The sequence below is a fragment of the Paroedura picta genome, chromosome 4 (assembly GCF_049243985.1).
Source record: "Paroedura picta isolate Pp20150507F chromosome 4, Ppicta_v3.0, whole genome shotgun sequence".
Taxonomy (NCBI): Eukaryota; Metazoa; Chordata; class Lepidosauria; order Squamata; family Gekkonidae; genus Paroedura; species Paroedura picta.
In genome coordinates, this window is record NC_135372.1 from 79,939,164 (window position 1) to 79,958,093 (window position 18,930).

General features: G+C 43.8%; 1 protein-coding gene across 1 annotated transcript; it reads right to left on the minus strand.

Annotated features, from left to right (window-relative positions):
• Positions 1-7,958: 7,958 nt before the first annotated feature.
• BSND (barttin CLCNK type accessory subunit beta) lies at positions 7,959-18,807 on the minus strand. Its single transcript, XM_077333609.1, has 4 exons — positions 18,361-18,807; positions 13,904-13,998; positions 9,857-10,096; positions 7,959-8,897 (listed from the first exon to the last, which is right to left on the minus strand). Exons 1-4 carry the CDS (start codon positions 18,535-18,537, stop codon positions 8,438-8,440), a joined length of 972 nt encoding a protein of 323 aa, XP_077189724.1. The 5' UTR covers positions 18,538-18,807; the 3' UTR covers positions 7,959-8,437.
• Positions 18,808-18,930: the final 123 nt, after the last annotated feature.

Here is an 18,930-nt window from a genome sequence, read left to right on the forward strand (position 1 = left end):
GCAAGAAGCAGTCAGTGCATACAGCACTGATAAATCAAACCCTCAGAAAGACAGATAATTTCCATGTATGCATGGCAAGCAAAATTTGATCTCTGTTTTTGTGGGGGGGGGGTTGCCTTGAAAAGTCAGGCTACAGATAAGGAGTGCTGATTTGAGGGATCTTCTTTATGTTCAATTTAACTTGTAGCAAGACTTCTTAGGTATTTGTATTCACCTATAGTTTGCCATGGCACAGCTATTGCCACATACTAACTGGATGCAAGTTTGATACAGTTAGCGACATGTTATTCTGAATGCTTTTATGATTGGTCTATGGCTCTGGCAACATAGGATTTAAAAAGCACAATGATATTCCCTCTGCAAATACTGAGAAACTGAAAGATTACAACAGGCAGGATTAGAGGTGGGCATGAACCTGGAAAATGGGAGTTTGTTGTTGTGGGTGGTCATGGGTAGGGGGATGTCATTCCCCCCAACTTGCACGGACCCCCCCTCCCCCCATGTTATGAACCTTTGGGTTCACTTGAGTTTGTTAACTGTTGTTTCCTGGGATACTATACATGTGAAATTCAATGTGGAGGCCCACGAATGTGTCACCTCACTGTGGACATGGTTTAAGAGAAGCGTTGCAACCGGGAACAAAGAAGTCCTTGAACTGACGCCCTGGCCAATCAGGAAAGACTCCTTTGCTCCCAGGCAATTTAATTTGCAAAAAGGAGCTGTTTACACATTTACTCATGGCAGTCTTTCAAATATCTATACTTATATCCACTCCAGGATATCATGGGGGAAAGGAAGGATCACCACGAATCAATCATGTTGCAGAGAGAGAAAATTTAAAGCACCCCAAATCAAAGTGGAAATTGAATTTAGTGTAGACTGCAAGGATTCATTTGAACTGGGAGCCTCATGCAGACTACACCCTGCAGTGGATATAAGGCTCAATATTTCAAAAACTACCATGAGCAAATGTACAGATCTGTGCTCTTTGCAAAATCACTCTGCCTGATGCCTTGTGCCTGAACGCTGTAGCAAGGAAGTCTTCCCTGACTGGGCAGGGCGTCAATTAAAAGTCTTCCCAGTTGCAAGGCTTCCCTTAAAGTGACTGTGCTCCAGAAGCTCTAACTTCTCTCAGCAGAGATTAGCCTCTTGGTTCCCCCCCCCCCTCTGCTGTCTCCAACCCTCCTGAGACTCCTGCTGCATTTGGCTCTACCCCCACCAATTCTGAGCTTCCACAATCAAGTGCAAAACACTTTATGTTTCAATGGGGAGGGAGGGGATAGAGGAAGACCTGAGTTCAAATTGCTCTGAATTCAGCAGAATCCACAACAGAATAAACGAAGTATGTGCAGAATCAGCCCTGTTTGGGGGTGGGGGAATCACAAAAGGGGATGCCAAACTGATTGTACCCTGACGCCGCAAAAGCAGTGATTTATGACTGGCTTCAAAATTCGTCAATGGAGCATGATCAGGGGAAAGAGGGTGGAAAAGAGAAAAGCATAGAAAATGAAAACTTGACGGGTAAAAGTCACCTGTGTGTGATCTGGGGGAATGAAGAGAGGGGAAAAAACATGGAAGCCAAGATACTGATTTGGCTATCCAGCCACAGCCACCCCAGATACCAGGAAAAGGGGCTGGGTTTGGAGCCACAGCCCCTCGCCACACACACACCCAAGGGAAGGAGAATCTTGAGGCAAAGCTGCACCTCAGATTCAGAATGCTGGGAAATAGAAACCAGGATTTATTGGTGAATTTTCACCCCAATCCCAGTTAGAAAGTTACAAATGGATGTGAGATTGTTTTATCCGCTGAAATGCTGAAAGCCTATATGCTGATTTGGCTGTGCAACGAAAGCCAGCCAAATTGTCATTGGATGTAAAGCAAGGGAAAGTCCCAAGGCACAGGAAAACCAAAGGAAGACCCAACCTGGGGGTGGGGGGATTGCCAGAGGGGATCCAAAACTGAACACACCCTGATGTGGCAGAAACAGTAATGTCTGACTGGCCTCCAAGCATGTCAGTGGAATGTGAGCAGGGGAAAGAGGGTGAAGAGGAACAAAAACCGTGCCACAGAAAGCCACAGAAAATTAGAACTTGATTGGTAAAGGTGATACTTTAAGGTAGACCCATATGTGATTGCAGCATGGGGGGGTGGAGGAAGGGAAAGAAATCTGAAAGCTAGTAAACTGATTTGGCTATTCATTGACAGTCACCAAAAATACCCAGACCAAATGACAGGGCTGGAGTCACAGCCAGGGCCACTCATCCCCACCCCACCCCCCAAAAAAGGAAACTATTGAGACCAAACTGTGCTTCACATTCAGAGTGTTGGGGGTCAGGATTTATTTGTGGTCTTTAACCCCATTCCCAGAAAAGAAACTAAAAGGAAAATAGGGTATCAAATGAACACCCAGGAAAAACCTCACCCAATATGAGATGTATCCCAGAAATGGAACTCTGATTGTGTTTGAGATGTTGATATTTGCTTTAATGCAGAAAGCCAATAAGCTGATTTGGCTGTGCAGCATCCAGACTAGTTGTAATGCAATGACCAAAACCACAGCCAGGGAGGGACACCCCCCACCTTGCATGCGCGCGCGCGCACACACACACACACACCAAGTGAAGGGAAAACCCCAAATAAAGTGTTTCCCCAAAGAAAAGTAGAAATCTGGATTTATGGAAGATCCTTCAGCCCATTTTAAGAGAGAAAATTAGGAGAGTTAAACCAGAAGATGTTTAATAGGAAAACCTTTAAAGAACACCACATTGGGGGGGGGGATTGCTCCCAGACAGAATAGACATCTGCCTGCAGCCAGTGGGAAAGCCTAGCCAGTGCCACAGGCACAGCAAAGCTTAGATGAAAAGCCAATCGAGCACCAAAGGGAGGAGGGGGCTTTGAATGCCAGCTAGAAATTATCAGCCAAAGACCCACAATCAAGACTGAAGGTTCTTCTTCTCTCTAGAATCACTCTATTTATCCCACAAAATTCTCTCCCTCCAAATAGCAATGCGCCCCTCTCTCTCTCTCTCTGCCACCCAGTCCCACGGAGTGCAAAAGAACACAAAGCTCTCTCACATGGCCTCAGGGATTATATATACCAAGGCATTCCCATTGAAACCAAGGGGAGCACTACTCAATACTGGAGTAGCCATGGAAATCAAAAGACAACCCTGCCAAGTCCCGTCTATGCCGGAAGAGAGATTTTTGCGCGCTTCACATGCTCAATGTGTGTGCACTGAGGGAGGAAACACCACCACCCAAAAGCCTGCAGATGTACACAGAGGGGCAAAACTCATATGTGGTCATGCACAGTTTGCAAGCCATGAACTACCAAATTTTGTGGGTTTGTAGAGACCCGTGGGTTGGGTCATGCCTATCTCTAGGCAGAATTTTAAAGAGAAGTGGATCAAAGCTATTCAAATTGCCCAGCATTAGATACATGACAGTCTCCCCATAACATTCATGAAAGAAGATGTAGTGAGTACTAGGTGGATCTTCTGCAAATGCAGCTGAGGTTGCAACCTTCCAAGAAAGCCTTGAAGGGCACTCTGTGGCCATAAACTGAACTTTTTATTTAGTATAAACAGTACGTTCAAAGTTATGGTTTACATGGTGTACAAGTAGGATTAGCTCTCCCAATGCAACTTCCAGCAAATACAACAGGTTTTAGCAAAGCTTTAGAGTTAGGATAGTGGGGAAAGTCAGGACATCTGATATCATTACATGGCTGAGTATCCCCCCTGCTGCTCCACATCATATAGCACCTACCTGGACCATATGACTTTGTCTCATACCAAATTCATTGTGGCCTCCTCTGACTGGCCGTGACTCCCCATGATCACAAGTAGAAAAGGGACTCCCCCTTTTGCTGCATGAGATCCTTTAACTGGAGATGCCAGAATTAAATCTGTACCTTCCCTCATGCAAAGCACTTGTTCTACCACTGAACCACATCCCCATCATTTCTTTATTTATTTAGTATTGCATTTTTATACTGCCACTCCCAGAAACTGGCTCATGGCAGTTCACAAAACAAGAACAAAAATACAGCAATATCAGATAAAAGAAATTCCCTTAAAACAATCCCCAAGCACATACAAGATGGTGGTAGGCCAGCTATCCTAAACAAAATGTTTCCCCATACTCCGGGCATCGGCCTCAACATAATGGAATATAACTAGCTAGGAAAGGTAGAATCAGGCTCCTGGTACAGTCTAGTACTGCAGTAGGAGCCAGGGGGAAGGGAGGGGGGGACACAATCAAACACCCCAGAGCTCCCACCTGACCTCAACCAAATACCTAGCAGAAAAGCTCTTGCAGGCCCTGCGGAACTCAGAGAGTCTCAACAGGGCCCGCAGCTCATCTGGGAGTTTATTTTACCAGGTAGGGGCCAGTACCAAAAAGGCCCTGGTCCTGGTCAAGGCCAGGGGCACCTCCTGAGGCCCCGGGACCTTCAGCAAATTCATACCCGCAGAGTATGATTAGCAAGGTAAAGCATATTAGTTTCAAACCACGGGCAAGGTAAATCACACATTACTGAAAGGGAGCCAGGAAGCACAAAACAGGACAGTTTATGGCCAAAGGTCATAAGCTGGTGAGACCAGCACATTGCGGTTCCAAGTGTGGCACACTGTTGTCACTAACATATGTTGTTATTATGCTAGATAGGGGAGAACCTAATTCTAACAGAAACAATACAATTTTATCTCATGGAGGAAATTCTGACCAATCCAGTGCAATTTTATCTTCTTGAGTGTGAGAGCTATAGTGATATCTGTATTTCCCTTCCAGATTATCTCGTGTACAAATATGTGGGTTGGGGTACTTGGTTATTTCTCTTCACCTACAGTTTTTTAATTTCTCTACTATTTGTGAGAGATGAAAAATACAGGCAATTTTATTTTTAGTGATTTTATAAATAAGTAGGTGTTGTTGTTTTTTTACCTCCTAAAGACCTATTAAAACCGAAGTACAAATTAATTACAGACTCTGGATATGGCAAAGAGTGCATTGCAGAATGAATTCTTATCAAAATTTCAATATCTTACTATTTGGAGTATGATGTCCAAAAATATTAAAACTGTGAGTGAACTAAACACTAAGTAGACCATGCTTCATTTTTTATGTATATGCTTTCTCTTTTATTTTACTTTTCCTTAGAAAGTCCTGAACCCTGGCACTGAATCCAACCCCAGTGAACCATGGCTCAAAATAAACCTTGTTTAATACGAATATTAGTTGACAAAAGAAAACTCATAAGTTTCCATCCTCATAAGTTTTCTAAAGAATCAAAGACAAGTGCAAGGAGTGTTCAGTGACCGACCAAGGACTCTGTGCTCTTGTGGAAATTTCCAAATGTCTTTACCCTGTTTCATGCTTAGAACATTGGAAGGGGTAGCTTGTGGTATAGAGAGGCATATTGCAATAGTCTTGTCTTGGTAAATAAAAAGTGATAAAAGATGGATTTTTCATTTGCAAACTTTTTGGCAGATAAAGTTTTTAAGCTCAGCCTGGAGTTCTTGCCAAATTTGATGACAGCAGTCAGATGGGGACTCTGCTTGTACCATCTGGTCCTTTTTTGGACTCTTTTGTCCTGGTCACCCTTGCAGATGTTGATAGGATCCTGACTGCTGTGAAACCAACTACCTTGTCCATCGAGGCTGGTAAAATCATGCCATAAGAAGTGAGTGGCCATTTGAGACAGATTATTAATTTGTCTCTCACACAGGGCCACTTTCCCAGCTCCCTTAAGGAAGAAATTGTTAGACATTTGCTAAAGAAACCCTCCTTAGATAAAAAGAAGAAGCCAATTATCGCCAGTGTCTAATCCACCTTTACTGGGGAAGGTAATTGAGCAAGCAGTGGCCAAGCAGCTCCAGATTTTCCTCAGTATGTGGCTGTATGCCACTCACTATTCCCTTTGACCACTCATGTGTAGCACAAGCAGTTTGGTGTTACATGCCTCTTGGAGCCAGTGGAGGCATCAATCTGGACAGACCAAAGCCCATGACAGGACTAAACTTTTCTGTGAATCAGCCCTGATGAAGAGGGGGAATGCTCCACACACAATCAGCTGAGGTTCCTAAGCAGGGAGGGCCTCATTTTATTCTGGGAATCAGCATTCCGGAGGGTGAATGTTATTGTGTATAAATAACCCAGAATAGTGAGATTCGTGTCTAGAAGCACCTTAGAGACCAACAAGATTTTCAGAGTATAATCTTTGAAGAGTCAAAACTCCAACTCCAGCTCTCAGAAACGAACCCAGAATAAAATACTGTATGCGAACCATAAGGCTGTGATTCTAAGCACAGTTTCTTAGGAACAAATCCCATTGAAATCCATGGGATTTGCTTCCAGATAATTGTGTTTGAAGCACAAGTGCAATTCAGGCTTCATTGGCCTAAATTTCAGATGGCCTAGTTTAGATAGAGCGAATGCCAATCCCTTTGCCATGCATTGTCAATTTCATTCAGCCACTACCCCCATGGCTACTCATAAGCTTGGCTTCCTTCCTAGGGAGAAGGAGCAAACTGACAAGCCAAGCAGTTGGCAGGCTTCAGAAACAGACAGAAATCACTCCTGATTTTCCACTGCAGTGAGCTGACCTCCAATGGCCAAGAGGCATGAAGCAGAGCAGAAAGCAGGACCTCAACGCAAAGGTGCAAAGAGCACATGGCCAGCTCTCTGTTGGGCTGCTGCTCCCACATGCCAGCGGCTTCAGTGAGGTCACACTAGTCTATGAAGCATGAGCAGTGAGGTGGCTGAGCATCTCCACAGAAGTGCTTTTCAGCCTACAACTAATTCTTGATAGTAAATAAGATAGAAGTGCCGTGTGTTTGGAGATTTGGCATCATTTAGGAAATGTAAAGATGTATGCATTCACCAGTGGTTCTATATGAATTGTTATTCCTGTGACTAGGACTGGTGAGATAGTAAGACACAGAGACAGAGACTGTGCCTCTGTATACAGTGTCCTTTTCATTGGGGCTTGATTCCCTTAGTGTAAGAGTTCATTCCGTGAGTTGGAAGATGAAATTTTGTAGAATCTTTTGATAGCTTTACCACAAACATATTGATGTCCTTAAATTGTAAGCACGAAGGGACTTCAAAAGTCACCACTGAACCCTCTGAAGCAGGAGCCATCACTTTCAAAACTGTCCCTAACAAAACAATCAGTGTAAAGGTGAACATGTCCTATAAACACATCAGTTACATCTTCTAGTAGGCAAAATTCTCCCAGAAGTGTAGAAATATAAGGAGGTCTCCAAAAAATGTAAGAAACTCCCTTGTCCCCCCCCCCCAAAAAAAACATACTGGTTTGATGTGGCCTTGTTTTTCTGGAAGAAACTGTTGATTATGTACAAAAAATCATTTGTAACCATATCAACCGTTGGAACCAGTTGATTATCAAAGTGATTTATAATATCCCCTGACCAACTCTAATATCTAGGACAGGTATAGCTAAACTGTGGCCCTCCAGAGGTCCATGGATTACAATTCCCATGAGCCCCTTCTCTCCTTCCCCCTCCCATGACTCACTGAGACTGAAGATGGAAGACTTCAGCTAACTTCTCTCAGTCATGACATCTGAGTGTGCACTAGGATTCTTAGCCACAGTTCTGTTTTATTAGGGCACCCCACAAGAGGAGGTGGAAGCAGATGTGAGCCCAACAATAAATCAGGTTCATGCCAATTTTGTTTGTGATGTCTGAATGTGGCCCAAAATTTCTGTCACGTTTTTAAAAAATGAACTAGGTAAAGGATATCAGGCCTTAGCAGAACTCTGTAACTTGTGACCCACTGATTGCATCCCATGGCAATGTGTTGTTTCGTGAAAAAGGCTTTCAACACTTTTCTCCCTTAACTTCTTTTTCCATGCCTGGATGGATCCTATACATGTCCAGTTAAGGGGTGCTATACATGTCCAGTAGACTGTTTGGTTCACACAATATAGACACTGTTAGATGTGTATTTTATTCCATACCACAGGACTGATGGTTCTTTCCCTTTAAATCTACTGGACCCCTTGGGTCTTACCCCACCCCGTTTATATACCCATACAGGGGAGGGGCTGGGGCTTAGTGGCACATGCTTGGCATGCGGAAGGCCCCTGGAAAGATGCTGTCAATCTGAATAGACAAGACTGACCTTGAGTGACCAATCATCTGTTACGGTAGAAGGCAGCTTTCTGAGTTCACACATCCCACCATTTTTCTTTGACTATGAATAAGTGTAGTACCTTGTTTCTTATATTTCTTCTACATAGTCCCAATTCCTTTTTGGGTCTCAAGGAACATTTCCCATCAAACCTCCAGAATACAGAGGAATTGCCCTCCTACCTCCTTAGTTTAAAAATGAAGACCAGTTCCTGTTGAACTGGCTGAGCTTTTCCCCCAATGTCTTTTGACTCCCATGAACATTTTTAGGCTCATCTCTAGTTATTGCATTCCCCTGTCTTAGTGCTTAGTGAGCCTCTTGGTTCAAAGACAGTATCAACAGATGTGAGGATCTCTTCTGATCCCTCATATATTCCATAGTACAAATCACCCTCTTCCACTTTCGGTATGAATCTAGACTCCAGTAGCCCAGCACCCAAATGCATAGCCAAGGCCCCTCCTATTGCTATTGTAGGAACAGACTGATTTTTTTTGTTTGGTTCCACTGTCTTTTCAATGTTCTCACCCTGACTGTCCCCAATGAGGGAATCGATCAAAGCAAAATCTTCATAGGAAGGAAGCTTGAATCTCAGCTGGCTTTCGGGTGGAGCACAGGGGTTTGGGGCATCTTTACACGTTTGTAGAAATGGGCTGTTGGAAGTTGATTCCACTGAAGATGTGTCCACGTCCTCTTGGAAAGAAGCTAGTGGTGCCTGCCCGTGCAGCACCTCAGATTGCCTGGAAGATTAAAAAAAATCATTTTCAAGGCTGATTGCTGAACTATTTTGTGTTTCAACTAGCAAGTTTACTGTAAATCAAGTATGCTAGACTTTCAACAGCACCCTCTCAGAATTGGAATGATTGTTTTTCTTATTACCTTCTCCTTACTAAGACTAAAGAAAAAAATTATTTGTTTATTAGTTGATTTGTTTGTTTATTTGATTTCTTACCCATTGCTTCCACCTGTGCTGGCTTGCAGTGAGTTATAGCAGTAAAAACCCCACAATCAACAGCAAAAACAATAATAACAATCATCACCTTAAAAACCTCAACCATCCATGATGGCAAACGCCAACCTTCTCTCCCCCCCCCCCCCCCCAAAAAAAAAACCTTTCTGTCCCTGGTGCCTCGTGTGTTTCAGATTTCAGTAACATGGAGAACTGATTTCTCAGTGTTCTCTTTGTTTAAAAAAAAATGACCAAAAGACCTGAATGTAAATTTTGGGCCCATGCCATACATTTGAGACACATGTTTATTTCTGGCGATTTCCTAGGAAGAATTATACCCTTCTATATCAATGGGCTTAGAAAGGTGTAAAACTGTTTAGGTTTGGAATGCATGCTCTCTAATTTCCAGAACACCATCCTATTAAAAGGGAGTAGCAACATCTAGGTTGTAGTAACATACACGTTAATCTTATTTTTAACTGTAGCATACCAGGGTATAGTCAATGAAAGGATGCTTATCATGTTTTACTCAGCAATGTTATCCTGAATCAATCACACATTATCCATTCAGCCAGAGAAGAGAAGCATTTGGCCACTCACTCTGTAGTCTAGTAACTGTATTATTTATTCATACCCTTATGGCTATCAATCTCTGGCATAAGTCAGAAATAACAGAGAGTAGGCTAGTACCCATAAGGTGCTAGGTGGTGTGTCCCCGAGTAAATCATAAAATCAATTCACTGATACAACCTCGTGGGATTCTTGTGGGATTCTGGGTCCCTGTGGATGCTTCTATTGATGTCTGAGTCCCTGTGGACGTCTGCTTTGGCCTGTACAAGCATCTGGTTGCCTCCTCCTGACCTGGCCAATTGGTTTGAAGCAGTCTGAACTCCTGCGGCACCTGCCACTTTTGTTTGGACCTCTTCATAAGTCGGCAGGCTTTTTTCATAGGCTTCAGCTTCTTTCTGCATGGTGTAAGAAGTTTGGGAACTGTGCCAAGACACAAGAAAATGGGGTACTGGTTTGCTATCTGTTTACATTAACAAGGAACAAGAATTTCTGATTAGGATAGGAACTCCTGGGCATTTTCAGAGCACTTAGCCACTTTTCTTGTCAATTTGACTTCTGCAGTTAGACACTTTAACTCAGTGGTCCCCAACCTGCGGGCTACGGCCCGGTGCTGGGCCGCAAAGGCCATGGCGGCTCCCTCTCCCCGCCCCCGCCCCGCAGTAAAAAACTTCCCAGGCCGGGAAGTTTCTTACTGCGGGAGGGCAGGGAGAGGGAATCAGGGCCGGGCCGCGCCCGTGCGGGCCGCGCCCGCGGGTGTGGCCCGATGCGCGGGCGTGGCCCGGGGGTGCGGCCCGACGTGTGGGCGTGGCCCTCGGGCGCGGGCCGGTGTGTGGGCGTGGCCCGCGCGGGTGCGGTCCGCGTGGGCGCGGCCCGATGCCTTGCCGGTCCCCAGCCACAGAAAGGTTGGGGACCACTGGTTTAACTGGCTTGTTTGGTCTGTTGCAGTAATTTAGGGGATGGGCCATGGTAGAGGATCTGCTTGGCATGCAGAAGGTCCCAGGTTCAATCCCTGGCATCTCCAGTTACAAGGATCAGACAACAGTGGACTTGCCAGGTCCTGTGTGGCCGCAAACATAACTTTTTTTTTTTTGCCAGACTGGGGAAATCCTGGATATTTGGGAATGGAGCCCAGGGAGGACAGGAACCTCACTGGAGGTCTAACTTCATAGAGTACACCCTTAAAATCATCCATTTTCTCAAGGGAAACTAATATCTATTGTCTGGAGATAAGCTGTAATTCTGGGGGATCCCGTGGTCCCTCCTGGAGGCTGGCATCCCTAGACAGTAGATTATGTGAAATGACTCAGCTCAGTACAGATCTTGATGGATTGATAGTCTGATTCAGAATAAGACAGGTACAAGAGAGAACCAGGTTCCTTATATGACTTTCACTCCCATCCGGCTGGATGCAGGAGAAAGTTCTTGATTGAACATATGAAACTGCCTTATTATTGCAAATCAGTCATTGATCCATCTATCCCAGAACAGCCTGCTGTGACTGAGAACAGTTCTCCAGGGTTTCTGAGAGTCTTTCACAGCCTTCTAACATCTTTTAAACTGAGATATCAGGGATGGAACCACCTTGATTTATAATCACTCTAGGATCCCTCATTTTATGAAAATTGATCAATTGAGAGACCCTTAGAGCTGGAATTATTTCCCCAGTGTCTCACCAGGCAGGGACAACTGAACCTCTGTGCAGTAGACTTCATTTATAATTTAGGTGGCTGTGAGCACTGCTGATTTTATGCTTGATAGGTTTTATTGTGTAACTCCCTATAAATTCCCTAATTCATGACTAACTGTGGCTCTTAGATTTCGGCTTTTTCAGGTATTCTGTCTGACTGTGGATGTGGAGAGCACACACTACACATGATGCTCTATGTATGCATAGTCACTATTTTGTCTGAAAGGGAACACATACAAATATTCCAACTTCAGAATACATATACTAGAAACTTCAGGACTGAAAAAGACAACATTCAAAGTAGAAATGATCACCTGTAGCATGTATTTTCCCCTGTTATTTTAAAGAAATCATCTGGAGTAAAGAATAACAAAGGGAAATGGTTGGTAACGCCTTGTTTCTTAAGCCATTTTTAGTTCAAATCACACAGAATCTCAATAATTAAAATATTTTTTTCTTTTTTTCTATTTGAAAATATTTCTGTGCCTGTTTTCCTTGTAACACATGGAATTGCTCTCTGGTTATATCTGGGCTGATAAGAAAACTGGAAGTTCTTGATATGTATTAGAAAAGCCCCATAAGACACGTAGTTTGCTCATGGCTAATATAACCACCATCTACTCTTACTCAAATAGATGTTTGGCTCTTTCTGCTGGATAAACACTTACTTTGGTATTATTCCAAGGGCTATAAACAATGACTTGTCTTACAATAGGCTGATTTAATTGATGCAACTTTGGTAGATTTGCAATGGCTTAATAAAGTCTTTATCTGTGACTTCTGTTATTTATAACCATCACGCTCTCTGTTTGGAGTACAATCCCATGAAAGAGCACCAGATTTCTACATAATTGCACGGGTGTTTACTGTTAGGCCCTGATTCCCTCCCCCCCCCCCCCGCAGTAAGAAGTTTCCCGGGCCACAAGCTTGCGGCCTGGGAAGTTTTTTACTGCGGGGGGGGGGGGGCGGGGAGAGGGAGCCGTGGCACGGCGCCAAGGCCTTCGCACACTACACACTAAAGAAATGTATGGAGGTGAAGAAGTGCTATCTCTGTCTCCAATGTCCTGCCCTCGCACCTGCCTCCCTCTCCCTTATTTTAGGATGTTTTTTTTTTAAGTGAACAGCCTGGATCAACGAACAGGTGTACAAGCATATAGGAAAAGCCAAAAAGATTTTTTCCCAAAGTTGTCAGACAAAGCATGCCTCTCTACAGCCCCCCCCCCAAAAAATCAGGAACGAGATTAATTTTTAAATGATTCAAGACCCGTGATTCCAAAAGGGGCGGTGTTATGAAAAGCACTAAAAAGGTAAAGGTATCCCCTGTGCAAAGCACCGAGTCATGTCTGACCCTTGGGGTGACGCCCTCTTGCGTTTTCATGGCAGACTCAATACGGGGTGGTTTGCCAGTGCCTTCCCCAGTCATTACCGTTTACCCCCCAGCAAGCTGGGTACTCATTTTACCGACCTCGGAAGGATGGAAGGCTGAGTCAACCTTGAGCCGGCTGCTGGGATTGAACTCCCAGCCTCATGGGCAAAGTTTTCAGACGGCTGCCTTACCACTCTGCGCCACAAGAGGCTCTATGAAAAGCACTATGCATCTATAATTAGATGCATCTATATTTAGATGCATAGGCATTTCAACGGAGAACTATTAATTTTAAAAAATTGGCGGGCATCACAGGACTTTTAAAAAAAGGAGAAAGGGGATTGGCTGCCTGGCTTGATTGACATGCAGAAGAGAGTCGCGTATAAACTGCATTGCTCTCTTCTGTCACTTCCAGCAATGTTTGTGAAGTGTAAGGAGTGCAAAAAGGTGGCAGACTACAGCAAGATGGCAAGAAGATGAGGCATGGCTGGAGGCACGATAATATTTAGATCTATGCCATTCAGCTGGCATAATGCTATTTTTTGCGGTGTGCAGAAATGCCTTCAGTAATGAATTAGCCCATATATGTATCTGTAGCTAGGCAAATTCACAGTTTCCCTATCCATGTCCTAATACTAGAAATTGTTGCTTGCCCATGTTCATTAAAATATGCATTAATGGCAGCTGACTTTGTTTGAAAGAAAGGGATCTATGGTTGTTGTTTGGCAGCTGAATGACACTAAAGATGCTTTATGATCTTCCTAAATTTATCATGATGACTGTCAGTTTCTGTGACCAGCGTAGGATGAGCAATGCCTTCACTTTCATTTTCTGGATGAGTTGTACACATCAAGGCTAGGCACTGAAAGGAGACCAGATGCTCCAACCCCCATCAGGCTTTCACTGTCTTACACATCTGTCTTCACTGCACTTTTTTTTCTTTTTTAAGGGATATAGACTTTTTTTATATGGCCTGTGGTTTTCTGAATGCTCTTTTTTCTTCTGATTCTTCTGTCTGAAATTGTTTTCGTATTTTTCTTCTCTTGCACCAGTATTTCCAGACCTTGACCTTGTCCCCTGAGGGACACAGATTACGCTGTGTATCAGTGAGGGTTCTAATTAAACATGAGATTACAAGTTGTTGAAATGTATAAGCTCCATTCCACAGACATACCTGTTCTTTTCTGAAATCTCATTTTCAACCGATGAAGCAGCAGGAGTCTTTGCAAGGAACTTCTCAGACTCTGTGTCAACAGAAACAACTCGGATCTAGGGGGAAAGTGGGGAAGTTAGGGGAAATAGCTTTGCTGAACAAGGGGGAATTTTGTTTCTCTCCTTAGTTGAGAGATGACACACAAATATGCATTTTAACTATATTTCCCCACATACATGCTCTTTAACATGGATTTAGTGTATGTGTACAGTGCTCCTCATGGAGAATCTCCTTAGCAAGCAGGTATTTGATCCAATATTTATGATTCGTACTCAGCATCTTAGAAACAAGCATTTTACCAGTTTCACTGATCAGGTGTGTGTACTTCAAAGCTACCATGGAACATGGGTATGATCACTGTCCTGTACCATTTAACACAGTTTAGCAGCAGTTTATTTTCCTGTACTAGGAAGCCTTCAGCCTGCAGTAGATGCAAAATATAGTCCTGTGTACCTTTCCTTTATTTTTAAAACCAAATACAACCTTGAGAGGTTACAAGTAGCTGTTTTCTTACTCCCCTCCCCCAACACACACTCTGCCTTTTCTCTACAAGAAGAAAAGCAATTGGGGTGTGATTTTGAGCAGAAATATGGGGAAAGGATTCCTCACACCACCACCCTCCCCTTCCTCCATTCAAGCTCACTTCTTCCCAAGGGAGGGGACGCCTGATAAGGAAGACATGCCTGCATGCCACATCTGGTTTGGTCCTTAGAATTATTCTGTGCCTTTAGCAGACTTCTCACTTTTCACATTCACATACCCCACTGTTACTGTTCCAGTCAACAGTTGCCAGCCTTGCTCACAGGATTTACTTTCTCATCTTAGAAGCCAAGCAATTAAGTATAATGCAAGAAATCCAATATCTAGGATTGAGGAAAAGTGTTTCAAGGCAATCTTAACCCTTTGACTAGAAAGTTCTATGTAAAGTTGTGTTGTACTTATTCCCATGTAAACCGCCCTGCAAGGGAGGGCAGTAAATAAATAAATACATAAATACATAAGGCCCTTTACTGGCTTAGGCACATCAAAACAACCAAGGAAATTAGACCTATACACACAGCAACAGCCAGATACCTTAGCTGTTGCGGTTTTTGTTGCGGGAGGGGGTTTGGCCTTAGTAAACATAGATGTTAAGATTTTAAAAGACCAAATTTTAGAAGGCCAGCCAATGTAAGCCTTTTTGTTTGTTTGTTCCTAGGTCTGGTTTTATTTAATGAAATGAGGAAGAAGACGAAGACGAAGATGACGACGAAGAAGAAGAAGAAGAAGAGATGGGGTCTTATACCCCACTTTTTAGTACCTGAAGGATGCTCAGAGCAGCTTACAAACACCATTCCCTTCCTCTCCTCCCAACAGGCAAACTGTGAGGCAGATGGGGCTGACAGAGCTCTGAAGGAACTGTGACTGGCCCAAGGTCACCCACCTGGCTGCATGTGGAGAAGTGGGGAATCAAACCCATGCTGAATACAGGATTGATAATACACAAGGCTGGGTTCAAATAGAAACACAGCCATTTTTGTCATGCATACTCAATTGTACATAGTGTATATACTTGTGTATAAGCCTAGTTTTTCAGCACCTTTTTCACACTGAAAAGGCCCTCCTCGACTTATACGCAGGTATATACGGTAATTGAAATAAAAGCCTGCTCCAGCCAGCCAATTGTTGCTCTGGCAGCTTGTAGGACATCAACGGTTTGACTGAGGGACTCTGATTTTTTTCCCTTTTGCCTTCACTTCTTCCTCTTCTTAATCACTTCTTCCAAACTATTCTTTTGGTGTCTGTGGGTGAAAAGTGGGGTACAAAAACCAGCAGCTATTCATCCTCTTGACTTTTCTGTATTTGTTGGGGGAAGAGGCTGGATAGGAGAGCCTGTGATGATGGAGCATTTCCCACCCTCGGCTTATATGCGAGTTAAATTTGTGGTAGATTTTTGTGGTAAAATTTGGGTGCCTCGGCTTATATGCAAGTCGGCTTATATGCGAGTATAGGTGGTATATAGAAAGGAAGTCTACCAGGGATAAATGTTGTAGCCTAATTCTCATTCTGATGCCCTAGTTTTCTGCATGCAGTGAATTTGAGGAATCCCAGAGTGCAGTCTTCATCTTCCTGTAGTCTGAAGTGAAACATGAAGACTCTATCTATAATGGCCCTCAGAAAGCCTGAAGCATCCTAAAATGTACCACCCTAGATACATGCTGTGAAGTTGGTATAAATAAGCTTATATCTGCTTGGCTTTGTTTGTGTCCAAGGGAATGTTTGCAGATGCAAGATGGGCTTTTAATAACTTCTAATACTGTTCAGCTTATTTGCCCACTTTAAAGAGAACATGGTACAGTATGCTGTGGACATCCAGTGAGAAGCAAGGATTTGAGTGAAGTATTGCAACTAGCCTCTCACAACTAGCAACTAGCCTCTTTCAGGAGATCACTGAAATTATGCTCTGGATTTTTAAAAAAAAATGTTCTCCTTTTATAGATGTTGGAATATCACTCAAGTATGTTTCCCCCAAGCAAATTTATTCAAGGCTTCACGTTCTAAGATCAGAACACATTGCAAAAATGGACCACAGTTTGGTGGACAAGATGAACTTTCCCTTCTGTGAAACATACATTCTCCACTAAATGCGTCAAACAGCACAGCCCATGTGTGGGTCATGCCAACGTCCTTTAAAGCAGTGGTCCCCAACCTTTTTATCACCAGGGACTGGTCAACGCTTGACAATTTTACTGAGACCCAGGGGTGGGGATAGTAGTCTTTTGCTGAGTGACGTCACCTCCGCTGCCTGAGCCCCTGCTCTGCTTGCTTTCCCGCCGGCACCCCTGACTTCCCTCTGTTCACTGCGGGGCATTGCCACAGCAGCTGTGCAGTGCCATGCCAAGGGGGAGCCCCAGCCATGGCAGCTGCTGGAGGCTACCAAAGATGAGCTGGCAGCAGAGTGGCAGGGCAGCCCCCAAGGCAGCAGCTGGGGAGGAGGACGAGGAGGAGCCGTAGCCTGGTATCGACTGATCCACGGACCAGTCCCAGTCCCTGTACCGGGGGTTGGGGACAGCTGCTTTAAAGTACTTGAAGACAAATGAAAGCACAGCTGGGAGAACGAGTAGATGATAACCATTTCAGTACTGTACTCTCCCCAAAACTATCTCTCCCCGTTGGTTTTTATTATAGTTGAAACCCTACCAGGAGAAAAATGGGTGGCTATATGTCATTTTGGAGAAACTATTGATAGGGGGAGTGTTTCAGTACCATTCCCCTCATGAAATCACTCTTTCTCATCAGAGTTTTGCTTGCTAAGATAGATAACTGCTTCCATCCCATTTAATTTGCCTTGGGAGCCACTAAACCAGTATATCTAGAATGCTGGGCTGGAAGCACCAAGGAAACCCAAATTCAGAACCCCTCTAGGGCTAAAATACATATTATGAGGCTGATCCATGCCTGGTTCTCTTCATGTTCTATTTTTAATGAAATGCAAACACAGAAGGAATGTTCCATTCGAGTCAGGGCAGTGGCAAAGTCAAAGGGCACTGAAACTTTCCCCATTATGTTTACAAAGGTATTTGAATCCTGCTTTTGCTTGATAGCTGACATGGATCTCCAACAAAGACTCAATATAAAATGCCATGCTCAAAACCAAAACCAATTAAAAGTCCTCAGAACACCCTGACCCCCCCCCACACACACACACACACGTTTTCCTGATCAAAGTTCCCTACCTATATTTGTATTGATAGGGCAAAAAAGGGACTGGAACTCATTGTGATGGAAAATAATTTAATCTCTCCTTCTCTTCCTCTTCCCCTGGCTCTCAGCAGCAGCATTTCACTGAAAGAGGAAAATGTTAGGAAATCCTATCATGGATCTCCTGCCAAAGGGATGATTTTGTACTCAGTTCTTTAGGTGGGATTGGGTGAAAAGACTCTCTTCAGTCTAATTCTCCTGAAAAATCTGTGTGGATCAAACATGCTTTGGACTCCCTGGAGCAAGTATTATGTTTGAAAGTGCATTTGGGGTTGTTTGTTCAAACAGTAGACTTTGCAGAAGAGAATTCAGGTCATAACCACAAAACATCTCTACATCTGTCTTTGGGAAATGGATCTTTTCAGAATTCCCACTGAAGTATTTGCTACTATTAATCTCTACCCTGGGATCTTAAGTCATTGAAAGTATCATTATCCTTGCAGTAGCTGTATAGAAACCGACATATCAAGTAATTAATCTGACATGTAGATAGGGAACCCATATTTCCTGCTTTGTCAATAAATGCTCTTGTGTACTCCTCAGCAGGCAAAACAGTCTCTATACAGAGCAGAAAACATTAAGTGACTGCAGCAATTGCTAAGGGTTCAGGGAAGAAACTTAAGAGATGCCTATGATTAAAGTATAGTTATCCCGAAATTACTAAAACTGGCCCCTACCTTTGGGTAGCACTGGCACATGCTCCAAATGGTCCCTGCTGCTATGACCAAGACCCCCAGAGTGCAGAAGGTGATGTAGACCTGGGGTTTGTCCACACTCATGATGAACATGCCAATCATCACCAGAAAGAAGCCCAAGACGATGAGCCCATAGCGAAAAGTTTTGTCTTCAGCCATTTAAATCCACGCACCTCAGAAATGGAAATCAAAATCCAAGCTGGGCAGTTGGGCAATCTAGTTCCTGGAAAGAAGTCGGGCTGAGAGAAGATTTTTTAAAAATATATATATAAATACAGAGAATCCTTTGCCCGTCCCAGACCCAGCTGCCAATCCTGACTCCCAGGTGCTCTGCTCCAGAGGAAGCAAAGAGATGAGAGTCCGTTGCACCATCAGACCAGTCCAGTGCAGGTCTGAGCCAGCCAGTTTTTAATGGGTTTGTAATGAATGCAAACAAGATCCTTAAATTCACACTCGAGTAACATTGCCCCGATATGCTTGACTATAACCTTCCCCCTGGGCATAGGCAGTGCAAAGGCTGTGGATGCCTTGGCCAGGAGGTGTGGATAAGGG

What these genes read in the sequence shown, in the direction of transcription:
- BSND (XM_077333609.1), bottom strand. Translation starts at nt 18,537, where the DNA reads ATGGCTGAAGACAAAACTTTTCGCTATGGGCTCATCGTCTTGGGCTTC. An exon ending in TGTGCCAGTGCTACCCAAAG is followed by an intron (nt 13,999 to 18,360) that starts GTAGGGGCCAGT and finishes CTTTCCCCCTAG; the next exon opens with ATCCGAGTTGTTTCTGTTGA. An exon ending in GAGATTTCAGAAAAGAACAG is followed by an intron (nt 10,097 to 13,903) that starts GTATGTCTGTGG and finishes GTCTTGGCACAG; the next exon opens with TTCCCAAACTTCTTACACCA.